The sequence below is a fragment of the Dendrobates tinctorius genome, unplaced genomic scaffold (genome assembly GCF_039654945.1).
Source record: "Dendrobates tinctorius isolate UK_male_01 unplaced genomic scaffold, ASM3965494v1 ptg000143l, whole genome shotgun sequence".
NCBI lineage: Eukaryota > Metazoa > Chordata > Amphibia > Anura > Dendrobatidae > Dendrobates > Dendrobates tinctorius.
In genome coordinates, this window is record NW_027361810.1 from 20,305,900 (window position 1) to 20,330,766 (window position 24,867).

Below are 24,867 nucleotides of genomic sequence, written 5' to 3' on the forward strand. Positions count from 1 at the left end.
GTACATGTTATGCCTGAATGATGACATCTCACAAGGCCAGCTAATCAAAATATGGATCTGCAGATGCCAACAGGTAGGAATCTGTTAGCAGGAATTTTAAATCACTTTCATAAAAGCTGTGTAGCCATTTTTTGTTCCAAATTTATTTAAAGGGAATCAATTTATCTACGATGACAAGATAGACCAAATTTATCAAACGTGGTGCAAAACGTAAATGGAATCTGTCAACAGGTCTTTGCTATGTAATCAGAGAGCAAAATGATGTAGGTGCTGAGATCCTGATTCCAGTGACGTTTCACTTCATGCGGTCTGCATGCTGTTATTTTCATACAGTCCCTGTTTTTTCTGCTGCAGATCTAGCAGTGCTCAGACTGCTGCATTCTGTATAACCCCACTCACACCATTGATTGGAAGCTTTCTCTCTACACTATACATAGACAGAAAGCTGCCAAACAATGGTGGGGTGGGGTGGGGTGGGGTTATACAGAGCAGTTGACTAGGAGGTACGAGACACCTAGTCCTGTAGTGATAATCTCCTGCTGATAAAACATGTGATATAACATAAGTGATAAAACATAAATGATAATCCATTAAAAGGTATCAACCACTGAGGACTCTCACTTCTGAATATTTTGCTGATAAAACAGTGATTTTATTGAAACAACACCACACAACCCAGTAAGTGAAATATCGCTGGAATCAGGGTTTCTGTCCCTATATCATACTCCTCTCACATTACTTAGAAAAAACCTGCTGACAGATTCCCTGTAAGTGTTGCACGATCGTTGATAAATTTGGAGCATCTTTTAAAGATACTGTAGCTAAAAAATATCTAAATCAAGGGGAAGCAACTAAAATAGAGAAAAGTATAAAAGCTTTTAGATGGGCCAATCCCAACCCATTATCAACCGTTGAATTACCAAAAATGAGTCAAGTCAATCTGAGCTCATTCACTGGCCCGTTTGCATAATCCAATAAGTTCTAATGAGAACAGAACAATTGTTAAGAGAACGGTTGAACTTGATGGACCTAGGTCCTTTCTCAACTACTGTGAATATGTAACTTTATGTTATGTCACCATGCAGCATCATAATATCTTCAACACATCCCTTGTTTATTGGTTCTCCTTGCCGATAATGATGACTATACCAGAATAAAGGATCCAGTCACCCAAAGAACAAACATACTGCTCGTTCTCCAGGTGACCACCTGTGTGTTTACGCGGCTTAGTGAATGCTCCTGTAGCGTGGCATAGAGCGGTAGCCGTGGGGAGGCATTATACTCCTTTTACGCCCCAGTGATCTACATTAACCCCTTCACCCCCAAGGGTGGTTTGCACGTTCATGACCGGGCCAATTTTTACAATTCTGACCACTGTACCTTTATGAGGTCATAACTCTGGAACGCTTCCATGGATCCCGGTGATTCTGACACTGTTTTCTCGTGACATATTGTACTTCATGTTAGTGGTAAAATTTCATTCAAATAACTTGCGTTTATTTGTGAGAAAAACAGAAATTTGGCGAAAATTTTGAAAATTTCGCAATTTTCCAACTTTGAATTTTTATGCCCTTAAATCACAGAGATACAGCACACAAAAAACTTGATAACTAACATTTCCCACATGTTTACTTTACATCAGCACAATTTTGGAACCAAAATTTTTTTTTGTTAGGAAGTTATAAGGGTTAAAAGTTGACCAGCGATTTCTCATTTTTACAACACCATTTTATTTTTAGGACCACATCACATTTGAAGCCACTTTGAGGGGTCTATATGATAGAAAATACCCAAAAGTGACACCATTCTAAAAACTGCACCCCTTAAGGTGCTCAAAACCACATTCAAGAAGTTTATTAACCCTTTAGGTGCGTCACAGGAATTTTTTGGAATATTTAAAAAAAAATGAACATCTAACTTTTTTTCATAAAAAAATACTTCAGGTTCAATTTTTTTTATTTTACCAAGGGTAACAGGAGAAATTGAACTGCAAAAGTTATTGTGCAATTTGTCCTGAGTACGCAGATACCTGATATGTGGGGGGGAACGACTGTTTCGGCGCATGGCAGAGCTCAGAATGGAAGGAGCGCCGTTTGACTTTTTCAATGCAAAATTGGCTGGAATTCAGATTGGACGCCATGTCACGTTTGGAGAGTCCCTGATGTACCTAAACAGTGGAAACCCCCTACAAGTGACCCCATTTTGGAAACTAGACCCCCCCAAGGAACTTATCTAGATATGTGGTGAGAACTTTGAACCCACAAGGGCTTTACAGAAGTTTATAACGTACAGCGGTACAATTAAAAAATCATATTTTTTCCACAAAAATGATCTTTTCACCCCAATTTTTATTTTCCCAAGGGTAACAGGACCCTAAAAGTTATTGTGCAATTTGTCCTGAGTACGCTGATACCCCACATGTGGGGGTAAACCACTATTTGGGCGCATGGCAGAGCTCGGAAGGGAAGCAGCGCCATTTGACGTTTTTGGCTGGAATTGAGATCGGACACGATGTCGCGTTTGGAAAACCCCCGATGTACCAAAACAGTGGAACCCCCCACAAATGACACCATTTTGGAAACTAGACCCCCTAAGGAACTTATCTAGATGTGTGGTGAGCACTTTGACCCCCCCAGTGCTTCACAGAAGTTTATAACACCTGGGCGTGAAAATAAAAAATTCATATTTTTTCCACAAACATGATCTTTTAGTCACCATTTTTTTATTTTCCCAAGGGTACCAGGAGAAATTGGACCCCAAAAGTTGTTGTCCAATTTGTCCTGAGTATGCTGATACCCCATATGTGGGAGAAAACTACTGTATGGGCACACGTCGGGGCTCGGAAGGGAAGTAGTGACGTTTTGGAATGCAGACTTTGATGGAATGGTCTGCGGGTGTCATGTTGCCTTTGGAGAGCCCCTAATGTACCTAAACAGTGGAAACCCCCCACAAATGACCCCATTTTGGACACTAGACCCCCCACGGAACTTATCTAGATGTGTGGTGAGCACTTTGAACCCCCCAGTGCTTCACAGAAGTTTACAACGCCCGGGCGTGAAAATAAAAAATTCGTATTTTTTCCACAAACATGATCTTTTAGTCACCATTTTTTTATTTTCCCAAGGGTACCAGGAGAAATTGGACCCCAAAAGTTGTTGTCCAATTTGTCCTGAGTATGCTGATACCCCATATGTGGGAGAAAACTACTGTATGGACACACGTCGGGGCTCGGAAGGGAAGCAGTGATGTTTTGGAATGCAGACTTTGATGGAATGGTCTGCGGGTGTCATGTGCGTTTGGAGAGCCCCTGATGTACCTAAACTATTGAAACTCCCCACAAGTGACCCCATTTTGGACACTAGACCCCCCACGGAACTTATCTAGATGTGTGGTGAGCACTTTGAACCCCCAAGTGCTTCACAGAAGTTTATAACACTCGGACGTGAAAATAAAAAAATCATTTTTTTCCACAAAAATGATATTTTTGCCCCCAATTTTTTATTTTCCTAAGGGTAACAGGAGAAATTGGACCCCAAAAATTGTTTTGCAATTTGTCCTGAGTAGGCTGATACCCTACATGTGGGGGTAAAACACTGTTTGGGCGCATAGCAGAGCTTGGAAGGGAAGGAGCACCATTTGACTTTTTCAACTCAGAATTGGCTGGAATTGAGATCAGACGCCATGTTGCATTTGGAGAGCCCCTGATGTGCCCAAACAGTGGAAACCCCCAATTCTAACTCCAACCCGAACCCCAACACACCCCTAACCCTAGCCCTAACCCTAGCCCTAACCCTAACCCTAGCCTTAACCCTAACCCTAGCCCTAACCCTACCCCAACACACCCCTAGCCCTAACCCTAATGGAAAAATGGAAATAAATACATTTTTTTTATTTTATTATTTTTCCCTAACTAAGGGGGTGATAACGGGGGGTTTGATTTACTATTTATGGCGGTTTTTATGTTTGGCGGCTGTCGCACGCTAAAAGACGCTTTTTATTGTAAAAATAGTTTTTGCATCACCACATATTGAGAGCTATAATTTTTCCGTATTTTGACCCACCGAGTCATGTGAGGTCTTATTTTTTGCGGGACGAGTTGACATTTTTATTGGTACCATTTTCGGGCACGTGAAATTTTTTGATCGCTTTTTAGTCCGATTTTTGGGACGCAGAATGAACAAAAACCAGCGATTCATGAATTTCTTTTGGGGGGGGTGCGTTTACACCGTTCCGCGTGCGGTAAAATTGATAAAGCGGTTTTATTCTTCGGGTCAGTACGGTTACAGCGATACCTCATTTAGGTCATTTTTTATGTTTTTGTCGGTTTTATGCAATGAAAACTATTTTATATAAAAAATAATTATTTTTGCATCGCTTTATTCAGCGAGCTATAACTTTTTTATTTTTTCGCTGATGATGCTGTGTGGCAGCTCGTTTTTTGCGGGACAAGATGATGTTTTCAGTGGTACCATGGATATTTATATGCGTCTTTTTGATCGCGCGTTATTACACTTTTTGTTTGGTGGTATGATAATAAATCATTATTTTTTGCTTCGTTTTTTATTTTTATTTTTTAAGGGGTTCGCTAAAGGGGTTAACTAATGGGACAGTTTTATAGGGCGGGTCGTTACGGACGCGGCGATACCTAATATGTGTACTTTTATTGTTTTTTTTTTATTATTTCCAAAAAATGGATTTATTGGGGGAATATTTTTTTTTTTTTTTCTAATTTATTTGGCGATTTTTTTTTAATTATTTTTACACTTTTTTTTATTTTTTTTTTTACTTTATTAAATAGTCCCAGGTGGGACATCACTGTCCTGTGACAGATCGCTGATCTGTCACATCACAGATCACTGTGACAGATCAGCGATCTGACACAGGCAGTGCAGAAGGCTTCCTCATGCCTGCGCTTTGCAGGCACTGAGGAAGCCAGCTTCCGCAGGCCCCCGAAGGCCCCCGTCGCCATCTTGGATTTGGGGGCCTGGAGGAAGGGAGTCCCCCGCAGCAGCGCTGCACATTGCGCTGCCGTGGGGGGCTCAGGGAAGCACGGAGGGAGCCCCCTCCCTGCCGATGCTTCCCTTTAACCCCCGGTACACCGCGATCGTGTTTGATCGCAGTGTGCAAGGGGTTAACGTGTCGGGGCGGTCCGTGACCGCCCCTGACACATTGTGCCGGGTGTCAGCTGTGATAATCAGCTGACACCCGGCCGCGATCAGCGGCGCTCACCACGTGGGCGCCGCTGATCGCGCCGACGTACTATCCCGTCCCCGGTCATACGGGCCCGGGTACCGTGGACGGGATAGTACGTCGGATAGCAGAAAGGAGTTAAAGTGTGGGTCCTGGCTAGGTGTGTAGACTTGTACTGTGAGGGCATCATGCCAGTGCAGGCCGTATGTGGCCGGTGGTGTGTGCTGGCCAACAGGGAGACTTCCATTTCAACACAAACTCTTTACTGGGTGGTAACTTGGTAAAGGTTATATACAAAGAATAAATATAAAGCATTTTTCACTTCCAATCTCCTTACTCCACAGTTTACTTCAGGGCTATTGAGGCAGTCCTGATCAGCAAGTCTCCTTACTTGCTCTTCAGTTCTGTGTCCTATTTCTTCCACTCGTTCCTGCTTAGGTCCGCTACCTTCTGTTTTTCAAGCTCATTGTTCATAACTCTGCATCCTATTGAAGGACAACTCTGCAGGAGGCCGCTCTGTCTTGTCAGTCACTTCTCTTGAGGATCGCACTATCCCTCATCCTTAGTCTTCTCTCAATTAAGTTCACCCTTCCATGCACTTCTGCTCTCTTTTCTCTCCAAATCCTATCTGACATTGATCAGGAACTCCGTCACTTTCCATAACACTAACCCACCCCCACTATGGGTTAGTCCAAAACATTAACACTCTTATTCTAATGTCACTAGATAAACTACAGTCAACTATCTACATCCCAACCTGTCCCATTCACTATGCCTTACACTGTACGCTACTTAGCATTATCACATCCTACATTATACATATTATACTTTGCATTACTTGCAACACTACTATACATTATATACAAAAGATGCATGACACAGTACACATTACAATACAACATAACGCAATTGGTGTCTTCAGAGGCAGGAACGTGACTGCACAGTCCACCATCCTTACACCTTAGCAATGATTCTTAGCCAGTCTAAATACCCTGAAACAAGTGGATGCAGGGACCTTGCAGAACAGGAAGTTTGTGTGGTGCAACCTCAGCCAACAGCTGCAGAGCAGGAAGAAGTGATGGGCGGAGGATCATTTCAACTTCTTAGTCTTGATATGTCCCATAACAGTAGTAGGCACATTTTAGCAAAATATTCTTTTTTTTTTCTAGGGTAAGATTCTGGTTTGCAGGATGGTATAGTAGAGATGGCAATGGAGAGAAAATTTTCTTGAGAAAAGCTATTTTTGCATCGGAATGGAAGCAATAGATTATTGCATTGATACGTTTTGAACTGCACTTTTCTAGTTCCGTTAAATAAAGTCACTTGACTCCTATAATTTCAGAATAAAAGGAGGAAATGAGAAATGAGCAATTTGAGGTGCAGTCAAAGAGATCATCAATACTCATCCCGCTGTTGTCACTTGATGAATCTTGCTTTGCGTTAGCGATTCCGCAGCTCTAGATATAATCCGGGAAAACATCGCAGTCATTAACCTGCATGCATTAAATAAAGGCTTCCAATGATTTGACATATTTATAGAAGCTAACACAATTAACATTACAGTCACCTCTCCATAATTTGTCACAATATGCCGCATACAAGCAGGGCGAATGCGCTCATTTTGAAATTGGTGCGATCTCACCTGATGTACGGATATATTCTAAGGCGAGCAACATGTCGACCGGAGGAGGCGAGCAAAAAAAATAATTTCATGCTAAACCGCAATTCATTATTTAAATGTGATTAGACAATTAGCAGGTGGAGACACAGAAGCATGATACATCCTTCATACAGGGTGATATGTCATTAAAAATAGCAACAAACAGGAAATCGCCGACTTCTCACCTACGGCAGCTTTATTGAAAAACATTCATTTACGGAACACGGAAAAGAAAGAAGAAGAAAAAAAAAAGCCACTGATCTGCCTGAGATTTATATTAGATTTAATTAGCATGTATTTCCACATCTTGACATGCAAGCAAGAGGTGTTTATGAATAATTACTATGTTAAGAGAAGAAATTAGTGCAGGGGGACTGTGACATGCAGGTAGAGAGCAGCTCAACAGCTCGGCTTGAAGGGAAAATAGAGATTTACTTGTTATTTTCTCCTGGAGAGATGTCTTTTTATTCCTAGAGGAGGGTAAATTGACTTTTCTTGGAATGTTGTGGTCTGGATAACTGTGAAAAAAAAAGGAATTTGAATGTTGCATTAGCTATAAAGTCCTAACATGTAACATCTAATGCAAAAATTATACTAACCCATTCAAAGACATAATATAAATTCTTGAAATAGTATGGTCACATATTTAAAAAAAAATAGGTCCTACCATACTAACCTTTCCACTTGAATTTGTGTGTTCTCCGATGACTAGAACGAGTTAGTTATTCAGCTTAGAAAAAAAATATAAACATAATTTTGCAATACTTTGTGGGGAGATGTTTCTGCTATAAGTAACTATTGGTAACCCAGTGGTTGCGATGTGAGCTGCAGCCTGTCCGGACCTTTGCAAAAATGTTTAGATAATGTGTTGCATTTGTATCTTGAAGAATTAGGGTCCTTAAAGGGCATTTGTCAATAAGATCCACTCTCCAAAGCCATCTATATGGGCACGTAGGTCATAGAAAGTTGAATAAAACGGTACCTTGATATTTGCAAACCGATGTTTTAATCCAGAGATATCCGTGTTTTTTAAATAAGCTGTTAAGATCTATGGACTCGACATAGATCTCTATTAGAATCCACCTCCAGAGCTGATATTAAATGAAAAGGGGAGGTGTTACCAGTGTGAGACATGTAATGACTGACAGTCAACTTTTCTGGTCTACATGGCTCACACTGGTAACGCCCCATTTTATTTATTATAAGCTCTGAAGGCAGATTCTTGAAGAGAGCTATGTCCGGCCCATAGATCTTAACAGCTCATTTACATATTAAGAAAAATATGGATATCTCTGGAATAAAATATTGCTATGCAAATATTAAGATATTGTTTTATTCAACTTCCCATGACCTACGTGTGTACCCCATTGGGACAGTACCTACACTCTCTAATGTTAAAACTTACTTAGTGTGAATAGTGGCATAGTCACCGGGTCCCAATCGGACAAAAGGGGTCACATGCTCTTTGTACTGAATGCAAAAATACTAAAGAAAAACAGAAAACTGAGCCGGAGTATAAGTTGAATAACATGCATGATGTAAAAGCATGTTCACACTGGTCATGGAAGCAAAAACAAAACCAAAGAAAAGACAACATATACCCTAATCAAAATAAATAAGTAAAATAGCGAGTGCATTAAATAATTAACATAGGGTACTTGGTAAACACTGTTTATGGTTAAAAGAAAGCATAACTCTGTCCCACCGGGACAAGGTGTACCCAATTGTTATTCAAGTCATACTCCTGCTCAGTTTTGTTTTTCTTCCTATGACCCACATGCCCACATAGATGGCTTAGGAGGGTGGATCCTACTGACAGATTCCCTTTAAAGGGGTTGCAGACTACTGGCCAACCCTAACCTAATCGAGTCAAGACCCCAATTAAAATGAAAACAATCGAAACTTACCTTCTGCAGTGTCGCCGTTCATGCTCTTCTCAGAGAGAGACGTGGCTTGTTGCTGTTCCGAAGAGCGATCGCTCGTCAACAACAGCTCATTAATTTTCTTCCAGGGTGAGTGTCCACTTTGATGATCTAGTAAAGGCTGCAGCTGATGAGCGGCTGCCGTCATTCATTAGAACAACAGGAACAAGGCACATCACTCTCAGAATACATTGGCGTCAGCATAGCTGGATTGGCGCCACTGCAAGAATTGAGCTTACACTGTTTATATTGATTGAGTTCATTAAGATGGGGCTGACCAATAGTGGACAACCCCTTTAATAAAATTTGCAAAATAGGTGGACACATCTGTAAATTTAATTTATCAGATGACATATACAGATTAATATAGTGAGAAAATATAATATATAATCATATTAAAAAGATTTTGTCATAAACCTCCTATATGCAGGGTCATGTTTAGACATCTGAACTCTGGGATCTCCACCAGTCACTAAAAGAGGGGTCTTGAGCCCCTGTTCTCCAACAGTTGGAGTGAAAGAAAGGTTGAATGGAGCAGCAGACGGTGGTGTCTATGGAACTATTGGAAACCTCTTAGGACAGCCCTCACCTATTTCCATCTGGCCCATGGACATTTATTTTGAGTGGACGGCCACATACTACATATAAACTCCTCACTGTGGTCATGAAGTGGGGAGGAACGGGGGAGCAGGACCTCCATTTTAGCTATATATGGGGGTTCCAGAGTTATTATGGTTATCCAGTTGTGTCCATAGGTAGGTAATAACTTCCAGATAACTTCCAGATCAGTGGGGTTCTGACCCCTTCGACCAGCACTAATTGGCCAAATGGGGCACTTTTATCCCTGTTACAAAATGTCTTCTAAAGTAACATAATATTAAACAACAATACAAGGCTGTACTTAACAATTGACCCATATAATATTTCTCTTTTACAACTAATATCCTTTATTTATGTGACACAGACACCGTAAGAGATACTGTGCTGAACATGTTTATTCACTCACATCTGTCCCTGCCCCACTGGAGCTTGCAATCTAATTTTCCTACCACAGGCACAAAATATAAGCACGCACGAGGGACGGTTTAATCGGAGGCCAATTAACCTACCAGTATGCTTCTAGACTGTGGGAGGGAATGGGAGCACCTGGAGGTAACGGATACAGACATAGAGAGAATACACATATTCCATATGGACCTTGTCCTGATTGTATTCAAATCCAGAACGTCGGCTCCGAGGCAGCAGCGGTAACCAATACGGCACCACGTTTTTCTATGATCGCACACTTACAGATGGTTTCTCAAAATATTTTTAGGTCAGAAAACGATATAGTATTGGGGGTATCTTCATATTTTTTAAAGTTTATAGACTTTTTGATGAAAAAAAGTTGATATAAATTGCATCTACCGTATTTAATCAAAATTAAATTTGCTGCATAATTTATTTTCCATTTTTATTTTCTTTTTAATTTTTAACAAAGATCTCTGGCATTAGAGTAATTCTGTGCTATACAGTCCAGACCAACAGACTACTGAAAGGGATATTTGAGTTTTGGCAAGTGAAAGCTTATTTAGTTGAAAAGTTCACCAACTTTCTCATTTTCTTTCTTTTTCATATTCTTTGTTATTCAATTCTTCCGAAACTCTAAGAGTCGTTGAATGGTTAAATGATCTTTTGCTTCGTTAAGAAAAACTGGTCATGTGATGTTCAAACAAATGAAAATTTGTGTAATTTTTTTCATTATTCATCAAATAAGGCTCACCAGATTCTGGACTATTGTAACTCTCTACTAATCGGTCTCCCTCTTACCAAACTCTCCCCTCTCCAATCCGTCCTGAATGCTGCAGCTAGCATCATATATCTCACCAGATTCCCCATTGTTTCCCTGGTACTTCAATTAGTGGCGAATCAATTTGCCCCAAATCAAAAGTATTCCAAAATCCCTAAATACATGTATGACACTATTTTATTCTCCCATACTAATCATCTTCACTGCTGTGCTTACACACTATTTGTATTCTTTACTCAGTGTTTAAAGGGAACTTGTCACTTAAAAAAAAACACTATTGGCCTGCAAATATTGGGTTAATCTGCAGGTTAACTGCATTCTGAACCTACCCGATGTTCACTTTTAGAGCCCCGCTGCTAATAGGCAATGAACTATTCCTCCCGGTAGCTTTCGGGCTCCAGTCATTGGGGTAATTCTGGATTAAGTTACTGAGGAACTAATAGCATAATAATCTAAAGCCATATTCTCGCACATATAGATTTATATAAGGCTAGTTTCACACTAGCGTTTTGGAGCGCAGCGACGGCCTGCGCACGGCCGCCGCTAAGCCCCGCCCCCTGCTGCGCCCCCGCCGGTAGCTTCGCCCATCGGCACATGACGCTGCATGCGCCCTGCGTCCCCTATCTTTATCACAGGGGGCGCAGGCCGTGCGCAGTATGCGTTTGGCGGCGCATGCGCCTTTTTGACGGTGCGCTGATGCAACCAAACTGCAGCAGGTTGCGTTTGGCGCAGGTTGGCGCACCGTCAAAAGGACGCATGCGCCGCCAAACGCATACTGCGCACGGCCTGCACCCCAGTGATAAAGATAGGGGGCGCAGGGCGCATGCAGCGTCTTGCGCCGGTGGGCGGAGCTACCGGCGGGGCACGGCAGGGGGCGGGGCTTAGCTGCGGCCATGCGCAGGCCGTCGCTGCGCTCCAAAACGCTAGTGTTAAACTAGCCTAAGGCTGATGAGTTCAGGTCTCCTACCCAGGACCTGTCAGTGCATTGAAAATCGAGTCCATGGTGAGACATCTGTATCAGTGTCAGTCCTTCCTGCCTCTGCTTCTGTCGCCCGACGGTGCCATGCTCTCTATGTGGGCAACAGTTATTGTTTTGGTCCTTTGGGACTCATAGTTTCACACAGACTGGGAGATATAGAGTTAACTGCTGTGTGGTTTGGAACCGGTGCTGTGGCGAGCTATTTAAGCTCCTGAAATTCTGCTGTCCACTGCCAGTTTTGATTTCACCTGCTCCTGTTGTATCTTTTACCTTGCTATTCTCCCAGTAGACATTCCTGATTATTGTCCTCACCTTGCTTTTCAAAAATTCTCCTTCTTTACGATTTTGTCCCTACACCAACCTCCTGGTTCCTATCCGGCTACCCGACTATTCTCCTGAGTCTGGTTTGCGCCTACAGATAGCAGCTCTTACATGGAAGCAATCCATTGGACCCTGTTTTAAGATCAGATCTGCCAGACAGAATGACTTGCACCAAGTCTGTGCGAGGTTGCCTTTTTGAGCATGCGGCCTCTGACAGATGTGACACATGGGTGTGTGAAACAGGATTAATGTTACGTTCACAAGGGATGTAAAGGCAGGTGATTGTATTACTCATTAACATGCACTGGAAAAATTCTATAGTGTAATTTGACTGGCATGGTGGATTTTTAAAGCAGATTTCACCTTTTGCAAAGCTGAATTTTAGAAGCAAAATTCAGAAAAAAAGTATTGATCAAATATATTTGGAAAAAATTAACATTTTTGATTATTTCATTTTGCATATTTAAAAATTTGGTTACATTTTAGCCTTTTTAACACCTCAAATCCCACTGGAAACTTCAAGAAGTTTTGGGTCATTTTAAAGATCTGTTTTCTTGACTATGGTCCTATAAACCAAATGGGAGCTTCCAACAAATTTTGAGTCATTTTAAAGAGCTGTTGCACCTATGGTGCTAATGTCTAAATTAGGATTTATATAAAGAAAAACAAAGTGGGTTACTCAACTGTAAAGGTAAATTCCCACATAGTGACTATGGAGAGGTCAAAAATTTAGTCATATAGTTTAATGGTTACATGAATTTACAGGGAAATTTTCCCCAAAAACCAAGTGGCCATTTACAATCAATTTGAAAATCCACACTTTGGTGGTTACATGAGAATTTATCCAGAATGATCTTGAATTCTCATCATCGTAGATAAACTTATATTTATCCCGAATCTTGTCTCTTTTCCCATCAGATCAAGTATTTGGCTGTCACCTTGAGACTCTCTGCAAGCGAGAAAACTGTGCAGTCCCTCACTTTGTACGGATGTGCATAGAAGCTGTGGAAAAAAGAGGTAAGTGGCATCATATGAGATAACTGTCAAATTATCAGTGGAAATCATCGCACTCCATGCACACAAGGAGCAATAAATAAACTGAAACCCTTTAGGCGTTGCACCTCCTTATCTGATGCAACACTTCAATATGTTTTAAAGACATAATGCCTCCTTTAAGAAGGCGATTTTAAGGCATCATTACACATATTGTAATGAATAATTGACTTTTGTATAGTGTAACCTTACAACGTAATGTACAGTGGGTATAGAAAGTATTCAGACCCCTTTAAATTTTTCACTCTTTGTTTCTTTGCAGCCATTTGGTAAATTCAAAAAAAGTTCAATTTTTTCTCATTAATGTACACTCTGCACCCCATCTTGACTGGAAAAACAGAAATGTAGAAATTTTTTGCAAATGTATTAAAAAAAGAAAAGCTGAAATATCACATGGTCATAAGTATTCAGACCCTTTGCTCAGACACTCATATGTAAGTCACATGCTGTCCATTTCCTTGTGATCCTTCTTTAGATGGTTCTACTCCTTCATTGGAGTCCACCTGTGTTTAATTAAACTGATAGGACTTGATTTGTAAAGGCGCACACCTGTCTATATAAGACCTCACAGCTCACAGTGCATGTCAGACCAAATAAGAATCATGAGGTCAAAGGAACTGGCCAAGGAGCTCAGAGACCGAATTGTGGCAAGGCACATATCTGGCCAAGGTTACAAAAGAATTTCTGTAGTACTCAAGGTTCCTAAGAGCACAGTGACCTCCATAATCATTAAATGGAAGAAGTTTGAGACCACCAGAAGTCTTCATAGACCTGGCCGTCCAGCCAAACTGAGCAATCGTGGGAGAAGAGCCTTGGTGAGAGAGGTAAAGAAGAACCCCGAGATCAGTGTGGCTGAGCTCCAGAAATGTAGAAGGGAGATGGGAGAAAGTTCCACAAAGTTAACTATCACTGCAGCTCTCCACCAGTTGGGCCATTATGACAGAGTGGCCCGACGGAAGCCTCTCCTCAGTGTCAGACATATGAAAGCCTGCATAAAGTTTGCTAAAAAAAAAAACACATGAAGGACTCCCAGACTATGAGAAATAAAATTATTTGTTCTAATGAGGTGAAGATTGAACTTTTTGGTCACAATTCTAAGCGGTATGTGTGGAGAAATCCAGGCACTGCTCATCACCTGCCCAATACAATCCCAACAGTGAAACATGGTGGCAGCATCATGCTATGGGGGTGTTTTTCAGCTGCAGGGACAGGACAACTGGTTGCCATTGAAGGAAACATGAATGCGGCCAAGTACAGAGATATCCTGGATGAAAACCTCTTCCAGAGTGGACCTCAGACTTGGCCAAAGGTTCACCTTCCAACAAGACAATGACCCTAAGCTCACAGCTAAAATAACAAAGGAGTGGCTTCAGAGCAACTCTGTGACCATTCTTGACTGGCCCAGCCAGAGCCCTGACCTAAACCCAATTGAGCATCTCTGGAGAGACCTGAAAATGGCTGTCCACCAACGTTAACCATCCAACCTGATGGAACTGGAGAGGATCTGCAAGGAAGAATGACAGAGGATCCCTAAATCCAGGTGTGAAAAACTTGTGGTATTATTCCCAAGAAGACTCATGGCTGTACTAGCTCAAAAGGTGCGTCTACTCAATACTGAGCAAAGGGTCTGAATACTTATGACCATGAGATATTTCAGCTTTTCTTTTTTAATAAGTTTGCAAAAACTTCTACATTTCAGTTTTTTTCAGTCAATATGGGGTGCAGAGTGTACATTAATGAGAAAAAAATGAACTTTTTTGAATTTATTAAAAGGCTACAATGAAACAAAGAGTGAAAAATGTAAAGGGGTCTGAATACTTTCCATACCCACTGTACATACAACTATGGTACATACATATTTTTTATTCTGGGAGGCAAGGTGACCAAAAAAGCAGCAATTCTGGCATTTTTATTTATTCCACATATTTCAATATATTGCTAATATCAAACTTGTTTATTCTAGTTATCATTTGCATTATTTTATGTAACAAATGGAAAACAGAGTTCAGCCTTTTTTTTTGCTTTTTTTCTATATTTTTTATAGTTTCAACACAGAAATAGAAACTGCGTATTTAATCGCCAGCAACGGAGTTGATGCAAATTTATTAACGCGTACCATTGCAACAGCCAGGTCAACGGTTTGTGACACTTTGACAGGGCAGGGAGTACCGCTTCTTATCGGTCAGTATCAGGGACTTTTTTTTTGGTTAGCCAGACTGCCATGACATCACATATACATCATGATGCAATAATGATGTAGAGCCAGGCTGGCTAAACAAAAGAAGAACCAGGGGCACTAGCAGTTAAGAAGTGGTACTCCCTCTCCAATCCAGGGGCTACAAGCAACTCATTTTTACTGATGGAATGGGCCGTGTTTAACTGTTGGCATCTTGGGTATCTTCGCTGAAGGACCTGTATGAGAGCTTCATTTTTTGTGTGGATTGAGTTACTTATTATTAGTACCATTTTGATCTACATACAATTTTTTGAAAAGGAATGAACATCATCAAATTGTGCAAAATGATGCAAATTATATTGACTTGCCACGATAATTGGTGAATGGGAAGCAAAAAAGCCTTTGGCCCATTTCATCAATGTAGTATTACCAAAAAATTTTCATAAATTGCTTTTTGAAAAGTCTCAAACTCTTTGCTAAACTTGGGGTTGCACAAATTTGTTTATAATGCCTCTGGCGTCTTCACAAGCCTGCAGTGCGGATATGGACCATAAACTTTCCATGTTTCATTTGCATTTTTGCTGCAATCACCCCTAAATCCGCAACAGCCATACAATCCTGGATCAGGTCAGCAGCATATATCAATATGATTTTTGTTACTTATCAGCGAGATAAGACCCTTTTCTTGCGCCATATTTTTCTCCACTTTTTTTTGTAAAATGGGCAGGGCTGGGGTAGGACAGGGGTGTTGCGGGAGTATAATGCTACAGCTCGTCTAATTCTTGACAAGCTGTGGGGTTTCTTACAAAAGAAATCTTACTCCAGTAAGATTTCTGATGAGACACACAACTCATCAAGACTTGTGAGAAAGTCATCGATCTTGATGCTTTTGAGTATATTTCGTCATTCAGTCATGTAAATGCTTTTGATTTGATTTTACATCTTATCTGTAGCAATGCCATTAATTTATAGTAGATGCAGGACCTACCCAAGAGAACAGAGATCTGTTGTCACTGAAGAGGTGGATGGAATTACCATACACGTGAATTGGAACTCCGACCACCTCTCCACTGACAGCGAAACACTTCATGACTCCAATGCATGCAATAGATGCAGGTCCCATTGGTGGAACCTCCATCTACTATACATTTATGGCATATTCCATGACTAGGAAATGGAATACTTCATTAGTTTCTAATATAACATTGGCGTCTGACCTAAATAGCTGTTTCACTTTCCCATAATAGGTTTGTGGTTCCAGATGCATGTATATTAAAAACATGATGATATTCAACATACAAGCTAAAAAAACTCCTTAAAGTAACAGTTGTTTCTGGGAGTGTTGGATCATTGTTTGATCATTGAGTTCTAGATTTTATTTATAGATGTAAATGTCTCTAGTTTCTTATGATTTTCCAAGGAACTCTTTTTTTCACGATTGCATTCATGTACTTATTATGATGTTTAGTTAAAACAATGTTGCTAAGACTTGGCATGGACTTTTGGATTAGACATAGAGCATGTGAAGAGTGACTTTAATATTTATGCAAGCTCCTGATGACATTTCATGCTGAAGAGAAAGCGTGTAGAGGTGCCAGAAACGCCAGGGGAAGGTTAGGGTTCGGGAGAACTAGCATTTTCCTGGTAATGGACCTCGCTCTACCAAAGTGTCTGACACTACAATGTCATGGGAAACAGTAACTTTTCAACTATGGGAATCAACTTTGTATAAAAATAATATCTGATGAGCTAGTTAGATGATTTGATGTGAAATTTTTTTTTTCTAAATAAAGGATGATATATCGATCTGGCAAAATGAAATAGAACTTTAGGGTTCACTGGCTCAATTTTACAGACTTGTCAAAATTTCCCATAATGAAGTTGCATTTTTGACTCGATTGTCAACCTCTTGAGGCTCAAGTGGAAGTGGAGGAAAGTTGGTTTTCTATCTCTCAGCTATTGAACTTATCCATTTGATCATGTTTCTTCAATGAAATAAGTTTATTTAGCATGGACAATTAGCCAGATGCTAATGTTCTCTTTTCTATTCATGTTAAAGGTCATTTGAAACATTTTTGGTTGAGTTGAGAAAAACTTTTGTGAACATCATAGATTTATTGTATGCCGGTAACATGCTGTACCTCCCAAGAACTCATTGTACAACTATGGACATGTTTATTCAACCGGAATAGGACATTGACTTAATACTCATGTGTTGTCATATATAACGCATTCAAAGAAAGTCTGTATAATGTACACTTCTCTTATTCATTCTCGTCTGGACTATTGTAACTCTCTACTAATCGGTCTCCCTCTTACCAAACTCTCCCCTCTCCAATCCGTCCTGAATGCTGCAGCTTGGATCATATACCTCATCAATCATTATACCGATGCCTCTACCTTGTGCCAGTCCTTACACTGGTTACCCATCCACTCCAGAATTCAGTATAAACTCATTACCCTCACCCACAAAGCACTCCATGGCTCAGCACCACCTACATCTCCTCCCTCGTCTCAGCCTACCACCCTACCCGTGCCCTCCATTCTGCTAATGACCTGAGGTTAACATCCTCAATAATCGGAACTTCCCACTCCCGTCTCCAAAACTTTTCACGTGCTGCGCCAATTCTTTGGAATGCACTATCCAGGTTAATACGATTAATCCCCAATCCCCACATCTTTAAGCGTGCCCTAAACACGCATACTGTATGTTATGACTGGCCTATTGCCTCAACGCATTAACCTAACTATCCCTGTGTGGCTCATTCAAAATGTTTTACCATAACCAGGTTCCTCGCATCATGTTCTCACATGCTTTATGCATTTAATAGCCCTCTGTGTCTGTACTGTTACACATTTAGACTGCTAACTGGTTCATGCAGCAGCAGGAACACCCGATTCTTCCACTATGGCTGGTCCAAACAATAAAAGCAATTGTTACCATCCACCTTTCGTGTCTCCCCTTTTTCCTTATAGATTGCAAGCTTGCGAGCAGGGCCCTCATTCCTCTTGGTATCTGTTTTGATCTATGTATTTATTGATATGCTGTAATGTCTATTGTCTGTAGAAGTCCCCTCTATAATGTAAAGTGCTGTGGAATATGTTGGCACTATAGAAATAAAATTACTATTATCATTTATTATTACTACCGTTCAAAAGTTTAGGGTCACTTAGAAATGTCCTTATTTTTGAAAGAAAAGCACAGTTTTTTCCAATGAAGTTAACATTGAATGATTCAGAAATACACTCTGTACATTGTTAATGTGGTAAATGACTATTCTAGCTGCAAACGTCTGGTCTGTAATGCAATATGTTCACAGGTGTATAGAGGCCCACTTCTTACAACCATCACTCCAGTGTTCTTATGGTACTTTGTGTTTGCTAACTGTGTAAGGAGGCTAATGGATGGTTAGATATATCCAAGTAGAAATGAGGTCGCACTCAACGAGCTGGTGAAGATATTGCTTGATTTATTGGCACATGTTACACATGTTGGGCCGGGGGAGTGACATCAGGAGTGCAGAGGGAGCTGACAACGATCATTTTGCGCTATCCAAACGCTTCGACGGGTGACCCGTCAAAGCACTTGGATAGCGCGAAACGATTGTTGTCAACTCCCTCTGCACTCCTGATGTCACTCCCCTGGCCCGACGTGTAACATGTGCCAATAAATCAAGCAATATCTTCACCAGCTCATTGAGTGCGACCTCATTTCTAGTTGGATATACAGAGCATTGTGAATTCTCAGGTCTAACACCCGAAGCTGCCAGTTATCAGCGCTCTGAATGCCACACACCAGCTGAGGATATACGGTAATGGCGGTGCTGTCCGCGTTTTTTCTTTAATTTATGCATACATAATGGATGGTTAGAATACCTTTGAAAATCCTTGTGCAAGTATGTTAGCACAGCTGAAAACAGTTTGGCTGATTAGAGAAGCTATAAACCTGACCTTCCTTTGAGCTAGTTGAGAATCTGGAGCATTACATTTGTTGGTTCCATTAAACTCTCAAAATGGCCAAAAAAAAGAACTTTCATGTGAAACTCGACAGTCTATTCTTGTTCTTAGAAATTAAGGCTATTCCATGCGAGAAATTGCCAAGAAACTGAAGATTTCCTAAACGGTGGGTACTACTCCCTTCAGAGGAGAGCACAAACAGGCTCTAACCAGAGTAGAAAGAGAAGTGGGATGCCCCGCTGCACAACTGAGCAACAAGACAAGTACATTAGAGTTTGTAGTTTGAGAAATCAATGCCTCACAGGTCCTCAACTGGCAGCTTCATTAAATAGTACATGCAAAACGCCAATGTCAACGTCTACAGTGAAGAGGTGACTCCGGGATGCTGGCTTCAGGGCAGAGTGGCAAAGAAAAATCCATATTTGAGACTGGCTAATAAAAGGAAAAGATTAATATGGGCAAAAGAACACAGACATTGGACAGAGGAAGATCAGAAAAAAGTGCTATAGACAGACAAATCCAAGTTTGAGGTGTTTGGATCACACAGAAGAACATTTGTGAGATGCAGAACAACTGAAAAGATGCTGGAAGAGTGCCTGACGCCATCTGTCAAGCATGGTGGAGGTAATGTGATGGTCTGGCGTTGCTTTGATGCTAGTAAAGTGGGAGATTTGTACAAGGTAAAAGGGATTTTGAATAAGGAAGGCTATCACTCCATTTTACAATGCCATGCCATACCCTGTGGACAGCACTTGTTTGGAGCCAATTTCATCCTACAACAGGACAATGACCCAAAGCACACCTCTAAATTATGCAAGAACTATATAGGGACGAAGCAGGCAGCTGGTATTCTATCTGTAATGGAGTGGCCAGCGCAGTCACCAGATCTCAACCCCATTGAGCTTTTGTGGGAGCAGCTTGACGGTATGGTACGCAAAAGTGCCCACCAAGCCAAACCAACTTGTGGGAGGGGCTTCTGGAAGCATGGGGTGAAATTTCTCCAGATTATCTCGGCAAATTAACTGCTAGAATTCCAAAGCTCTGCAATTGCTGTAATTGCTGCAAAGGGAGCATTCTTTGACTAAAGCAAAGTTTGAAGGAGAAAATTATTATTTAATATAAAAATCTTTTTTTGAACCTTGTCAATGTCTGGACTAGATTTTAAATTCATTTGGCAACTCATTTGATTAACAAAAGTTTGAGTTTTCATGGAAAACACAAAATTGTTTGTGTGACCCCAAACTTTTGAACGGTAGTGTAACTTTAAGATTTGGATTTTATTTTAAGCTACATTTTGTGGTCGTTATGTGAGATCCCAAGAAAGTCTACACACTTTGGATATGGAGTCTCTCTTAAAAATTGTTCTTGACGTGTTGGAGCTCAACCTAAAATCCGTTTATGAGGTTGTGTAAAGTTCCAACCAATGTAAATTTGTTCCATTAGTCAAATCTAGCTTTGGGTTGTTAAAAATTTGTCTTGGTTGCTACTAAGGAAACTACTATTGTTCTTACATGCAAAAACTTATTTAAGTCAATGAGCAAATTTATTTCTGCATGGACAAAGCTTCCATGTAGAAAATGAAATCTGTTATTATGGATATATTATGAATTGCTGATATCATGTAATGTATGCCACGTTCATAACAATAATGATAAATGATGGGGATCTAGTCAGATCAGACGAACATTGGTACAAGGTGTAGTCTTGGTTTGACCAAACAGTTCATTATGTTTTGCATCTTTCTCCGGCCTCTTCTTTCTTTAGTAACAGCTATAGATATACAGGAGCCAGAAGAAGGGGTAGTTAGATGGATAGGTGGTGGGTAGAAGGTTGCACTGAACTGTTGGCCATGCCAAGGGTGCACTGAAAGCCTGGGCTTGGTTTGAGCAGTAATTTTCTGCTGACATACTCTATTTAAATCTCGGCTGCTGATATGTTTTGGAGTCCTGTGGGCAGTTCTGAATAAGTGATTGACAGCCTTCCCCTGATATTTATTAATTGATGATAGCTGTCAAAAATTAACAAGACCGATCACTGGATTCCAAACATTGAAAGAGCTGGAATATAAATATAAACAAGTGAAAGTTATACTGAATCTTTTCCTGCAAAACAATTTGTGCGTTTCCTTAATTCCTCCTTTTTTGTATTAAGATTTTTACAGAAATGACTGTAATGTGGCAGGTTCCATTTAGAGATTATGCTTGCATTAGTTTATAACTGAAAAATATCAGCACTGTATTATAGGAAAACCCATCTATGTAACCCCTTAAACCTTACTATGTCAAGAACAAAAAGATCCAGCACAATATCCAAGCCAACAGCCCAGTACACCTATTTTAGTGGTCATGTGTTTCTAGATTGTAGACTGCAATGAGGAAGAGGACAAGAACTCTAGCGCTACCTACTGGAAGTATGAAAATGAGTGAAAAAGAAGTGTGCAAAGCTGGACGCGATCAACCCCAAAATAAGACAAGTTAAATAGATGAAAATAATAATAATATGTATCACATAATTATATGAAAAAATATATACATTTTTATTCACAGCATACAAAAGGAAAACACACTAATGACAAAAGAAATAATGACCTTAAACACAATTAAAAAGGCCAAGATAAATAGGCCATAAATGACACTCCAAAGAAAGGGGTTTCTATGAACACCCAATGTTAACCCCCTCCAAAAAGCTGGGCAGAAACATGCAAAAGATGTATAAGCATACAAAAAAAATGAGACCTATATAATTAAGTGTAATAGTGTGACAAAGCCACACATGGATAATAATACACCAGACAAATAATTTGCATGTACATGACAAATGGAAATCAAGTGGGCCTAATTGACATGTGACTATAGATACACAGACCCATATGTTTAAACAAGGATGTAGGATGCTACATAGCCTGATGCATGGTTTGCAGTCCCCAAAATGAGTCCGGAAAAAGAAGAAATGTTCCCAAAATAATGAGACCTGTATGAGCCCTATATTGAATATAACAATAAGTCAAAATGAAGCATAATTGACAATACAAAAAATGAACCCTTTATATGCCAAACAGATGGACATGGCTATAAGTGACCGTGAAAATATCTATCCACATTATAAATGGCCATAAAAGCATATGTCCTCATAGTTGGAACAATAATTATCACTGTGGAAACAATATATAGCCTTAAATAAGATTTGCATGATAGGGAAAAGGGTCCATGAAGTGAAATGCCTCTCAAGGAATCTGCAGATATACCTACTCACATGCAAACAGAGAAAATATAACAAACACATGGGTCACCGTGACCAAATAGAAAAGAGACTGAATAGTCTCCACAATAGAAGGCATGCATATGCATTATCTGGCCCAAGAATATATGAACCCATGAAAAAGGCCTTGCATGAATATATAGAATGAGCCCTGATGCCCACAAGATCTAACAGAATGAGGGGGGTACCACCCGACGCGTATCGCCACCTCTAACGTGGCTTCCTCAGGGGAGATGGAGGTAAACCCCTGTCACTAGCAGCGATCCTTTTATATGTTACAAAATTAGAAGTGTTTCTAGATTGTAGACTGCAAAGAGGAAGAGGACAAGAACTCTAGCGCTACCTACTGGAAGTAGCGATCCTAAAAGTCAATATTGACACTCTAACGAGACTTGCCACATGACTTGAGATAAAAAGCAAAACCTTAACCTCAATTTAGAGACACTGTGTTTCAGGGTACTGCCCCTCATCAGTGCAGAGTGTGAGATCTGATTTGGCTGGGTGAGAGGCATCTAAGTGGTGTCCAAGGGGTAACCTTTCTCCTTGCAGAGAGTGGCATGTCAAATCTGACATGCCAAGGTGAAAAACGTTTCCCTTTGGATTCTGGTCAGACGCCTCTCACCCAGCCGAACCAGACCTCACACTTTGCACTGATGAAAGACAGTACCCCGAAACACAATGTCTGCAAATTGAGATTATGATTTTGGCTTTTATCTCAAGTCATGTGGCAAAGCTCATTATAGAGGATAGGATTGACTTTTAGGATTGCTACTTCCTACAGGTAGCACTAGACTTCCTGTCCTTTTTGAAGAGATAATCTGCATATTTCCCAGAGATACATTGCAAAGCCTAAGTCCTCCTCACCTTGGCATGTCAGGCTTAATATGTCACTCTTCACAAGAAGAAACGTTAACCCTTGGATCTAGATTGTAGACTGTCACGTGACATGAATTATAAGTGTCACACAAAGTGTTATAATGCTGAACAGTGCAAGTAAAATGATTAAGTATGCAATAAATATGTATTGAAGTAAAACTAGCCAAAACGCTTGCACCATTCCAGTTTTGGACAATGCCCTAAATATAACAGGATCACATTGGAATTTAGTCTAAATATAATATGCTCAGTTCACGTTATTCAGGGACATTTGCATCAAATACCAGAATGTGTTATATATGTAAATTATACTGTACACTGGTTTTGACACAATTGTCTATGGATACAACAAATTGTGATAAAGTGTGAATAAAATACATTTGCATCTTGGCATATTCAGTTTGAGACTGGTCTAATTTGCATGGATGTTTAAATTAGCTTGAAGGTTGTAATAAATGTTCACCTCCCTTAAAGGGCCATTAAGCCTGAAATACAACGTAAAAATGGAAAAAGGGGAGACAGTCACAGATTGACGGCTTATTATTGTATAAGTTTATTTCTGTATGAGCTGAGGTTTGGTTGCATATACTTTTTGTTAATTTATACAATTAAAGGTAAAATCTAAGTATAAGGATACATTAGATAGGGGTCCAGTGTCGGAAAGCAGGGGTGTAGCTATGGAAGAGCAATTGGGGCATATGCTTCAGGTGCCACCTGCCATGAAAACCCCAACAAAACCACTTTTCCTTGACCAAGAACTACAACAGTGATCTGCACAATTGCGAAGGAAAGTCTAATGTCCAACTACCGCTCTGCAGGAAACAAACATTCTATCATCAATAAACAACAACAGATGAGTTTGCTGATTACGTTGGAGAAAGTGACCAGATCACTCTTGGGTGACTATAATATTAAAGAACCGGAATCCAAGGGTTGGAGGACACTTCAGCATAAAAACTCCAAATACAAATTTGTGGAATTGATCATGTGTCACCAACATGAAACCTCCCAATAGAATTAAATTTGTGGAATTGACCAGAGTAGGAGTCTATTGATTCTGTAGAGGTCAGTGACTTGAGATGGATCAGTTGCTGTTTTCCCCATAATGTCCTGCAGCAATAAAATCGAGTGGATTATCATACCTTGTACGGTGGTCGTCAGTACCTGGGACATCACAGATCGGGGGTCCCCAGGCAGCACAGTTTGGATGGCAGAGTTGCTTTCCTTCTCCAGGGTCACTGGATAAGTCTCTCTCTCCTGTAGAGTGGTCAATTATGTTCTCTTTATCTTTTTCTCTCTCTTTCGCAATTTGTTTTTCTTTCTTTCTCTTACTCTTTCTCTCAGTATTAAGATTTGTAGAAATGTTTCTGCCACAAACCTAATTTTTGGAGGGGGAAGATTCTACAAAGTTGATGAACACAAATTTCAAAAGATCCTTTCATCTCCATTAGTGACCCATCTACTCCTATGATTATGGCACTGTGAATAGGTTTGCTTGGCATGTGGCAATGCTATGAAGAGACAAGGAATAGGAATCTCTATACCAATCAGTAAATGAGACTAATGACAGCAGCTGGTGGTAGAGTATGTTGATTTTATAGAACTCACTGATTCATCTACTACTCCTTAAATTAGTGAGAATACAGTTGCCTGGTATGATGCCGTACCATGAAGTGACCAGGAATA

General features: G+C 40.3%; 1 protein-coding gene across 1 annotated transcript in view; it reads left to right on the top strand.

Annotated features, from left to right (window-relative positions):
- The window catches only part of ARHGAP15 (Rho GTPase activating protein 15), an 830,524-nt gene that overhangs the window by 563,810 nt on the left and 241,847 nt on the right, over positions 1-24,867 (top strand). Inside the window, exon 11 of the mRNA XM_073545572.1 lies at positions 12,780-12,878. Within this exon, the coding sequence (XP_073401673.1) occupies positions 12,780-12,878 (99 nt within the window). The remainder of the gene's footprint in view (positions 1-12,779; positions 12,879-24,867) is intronic.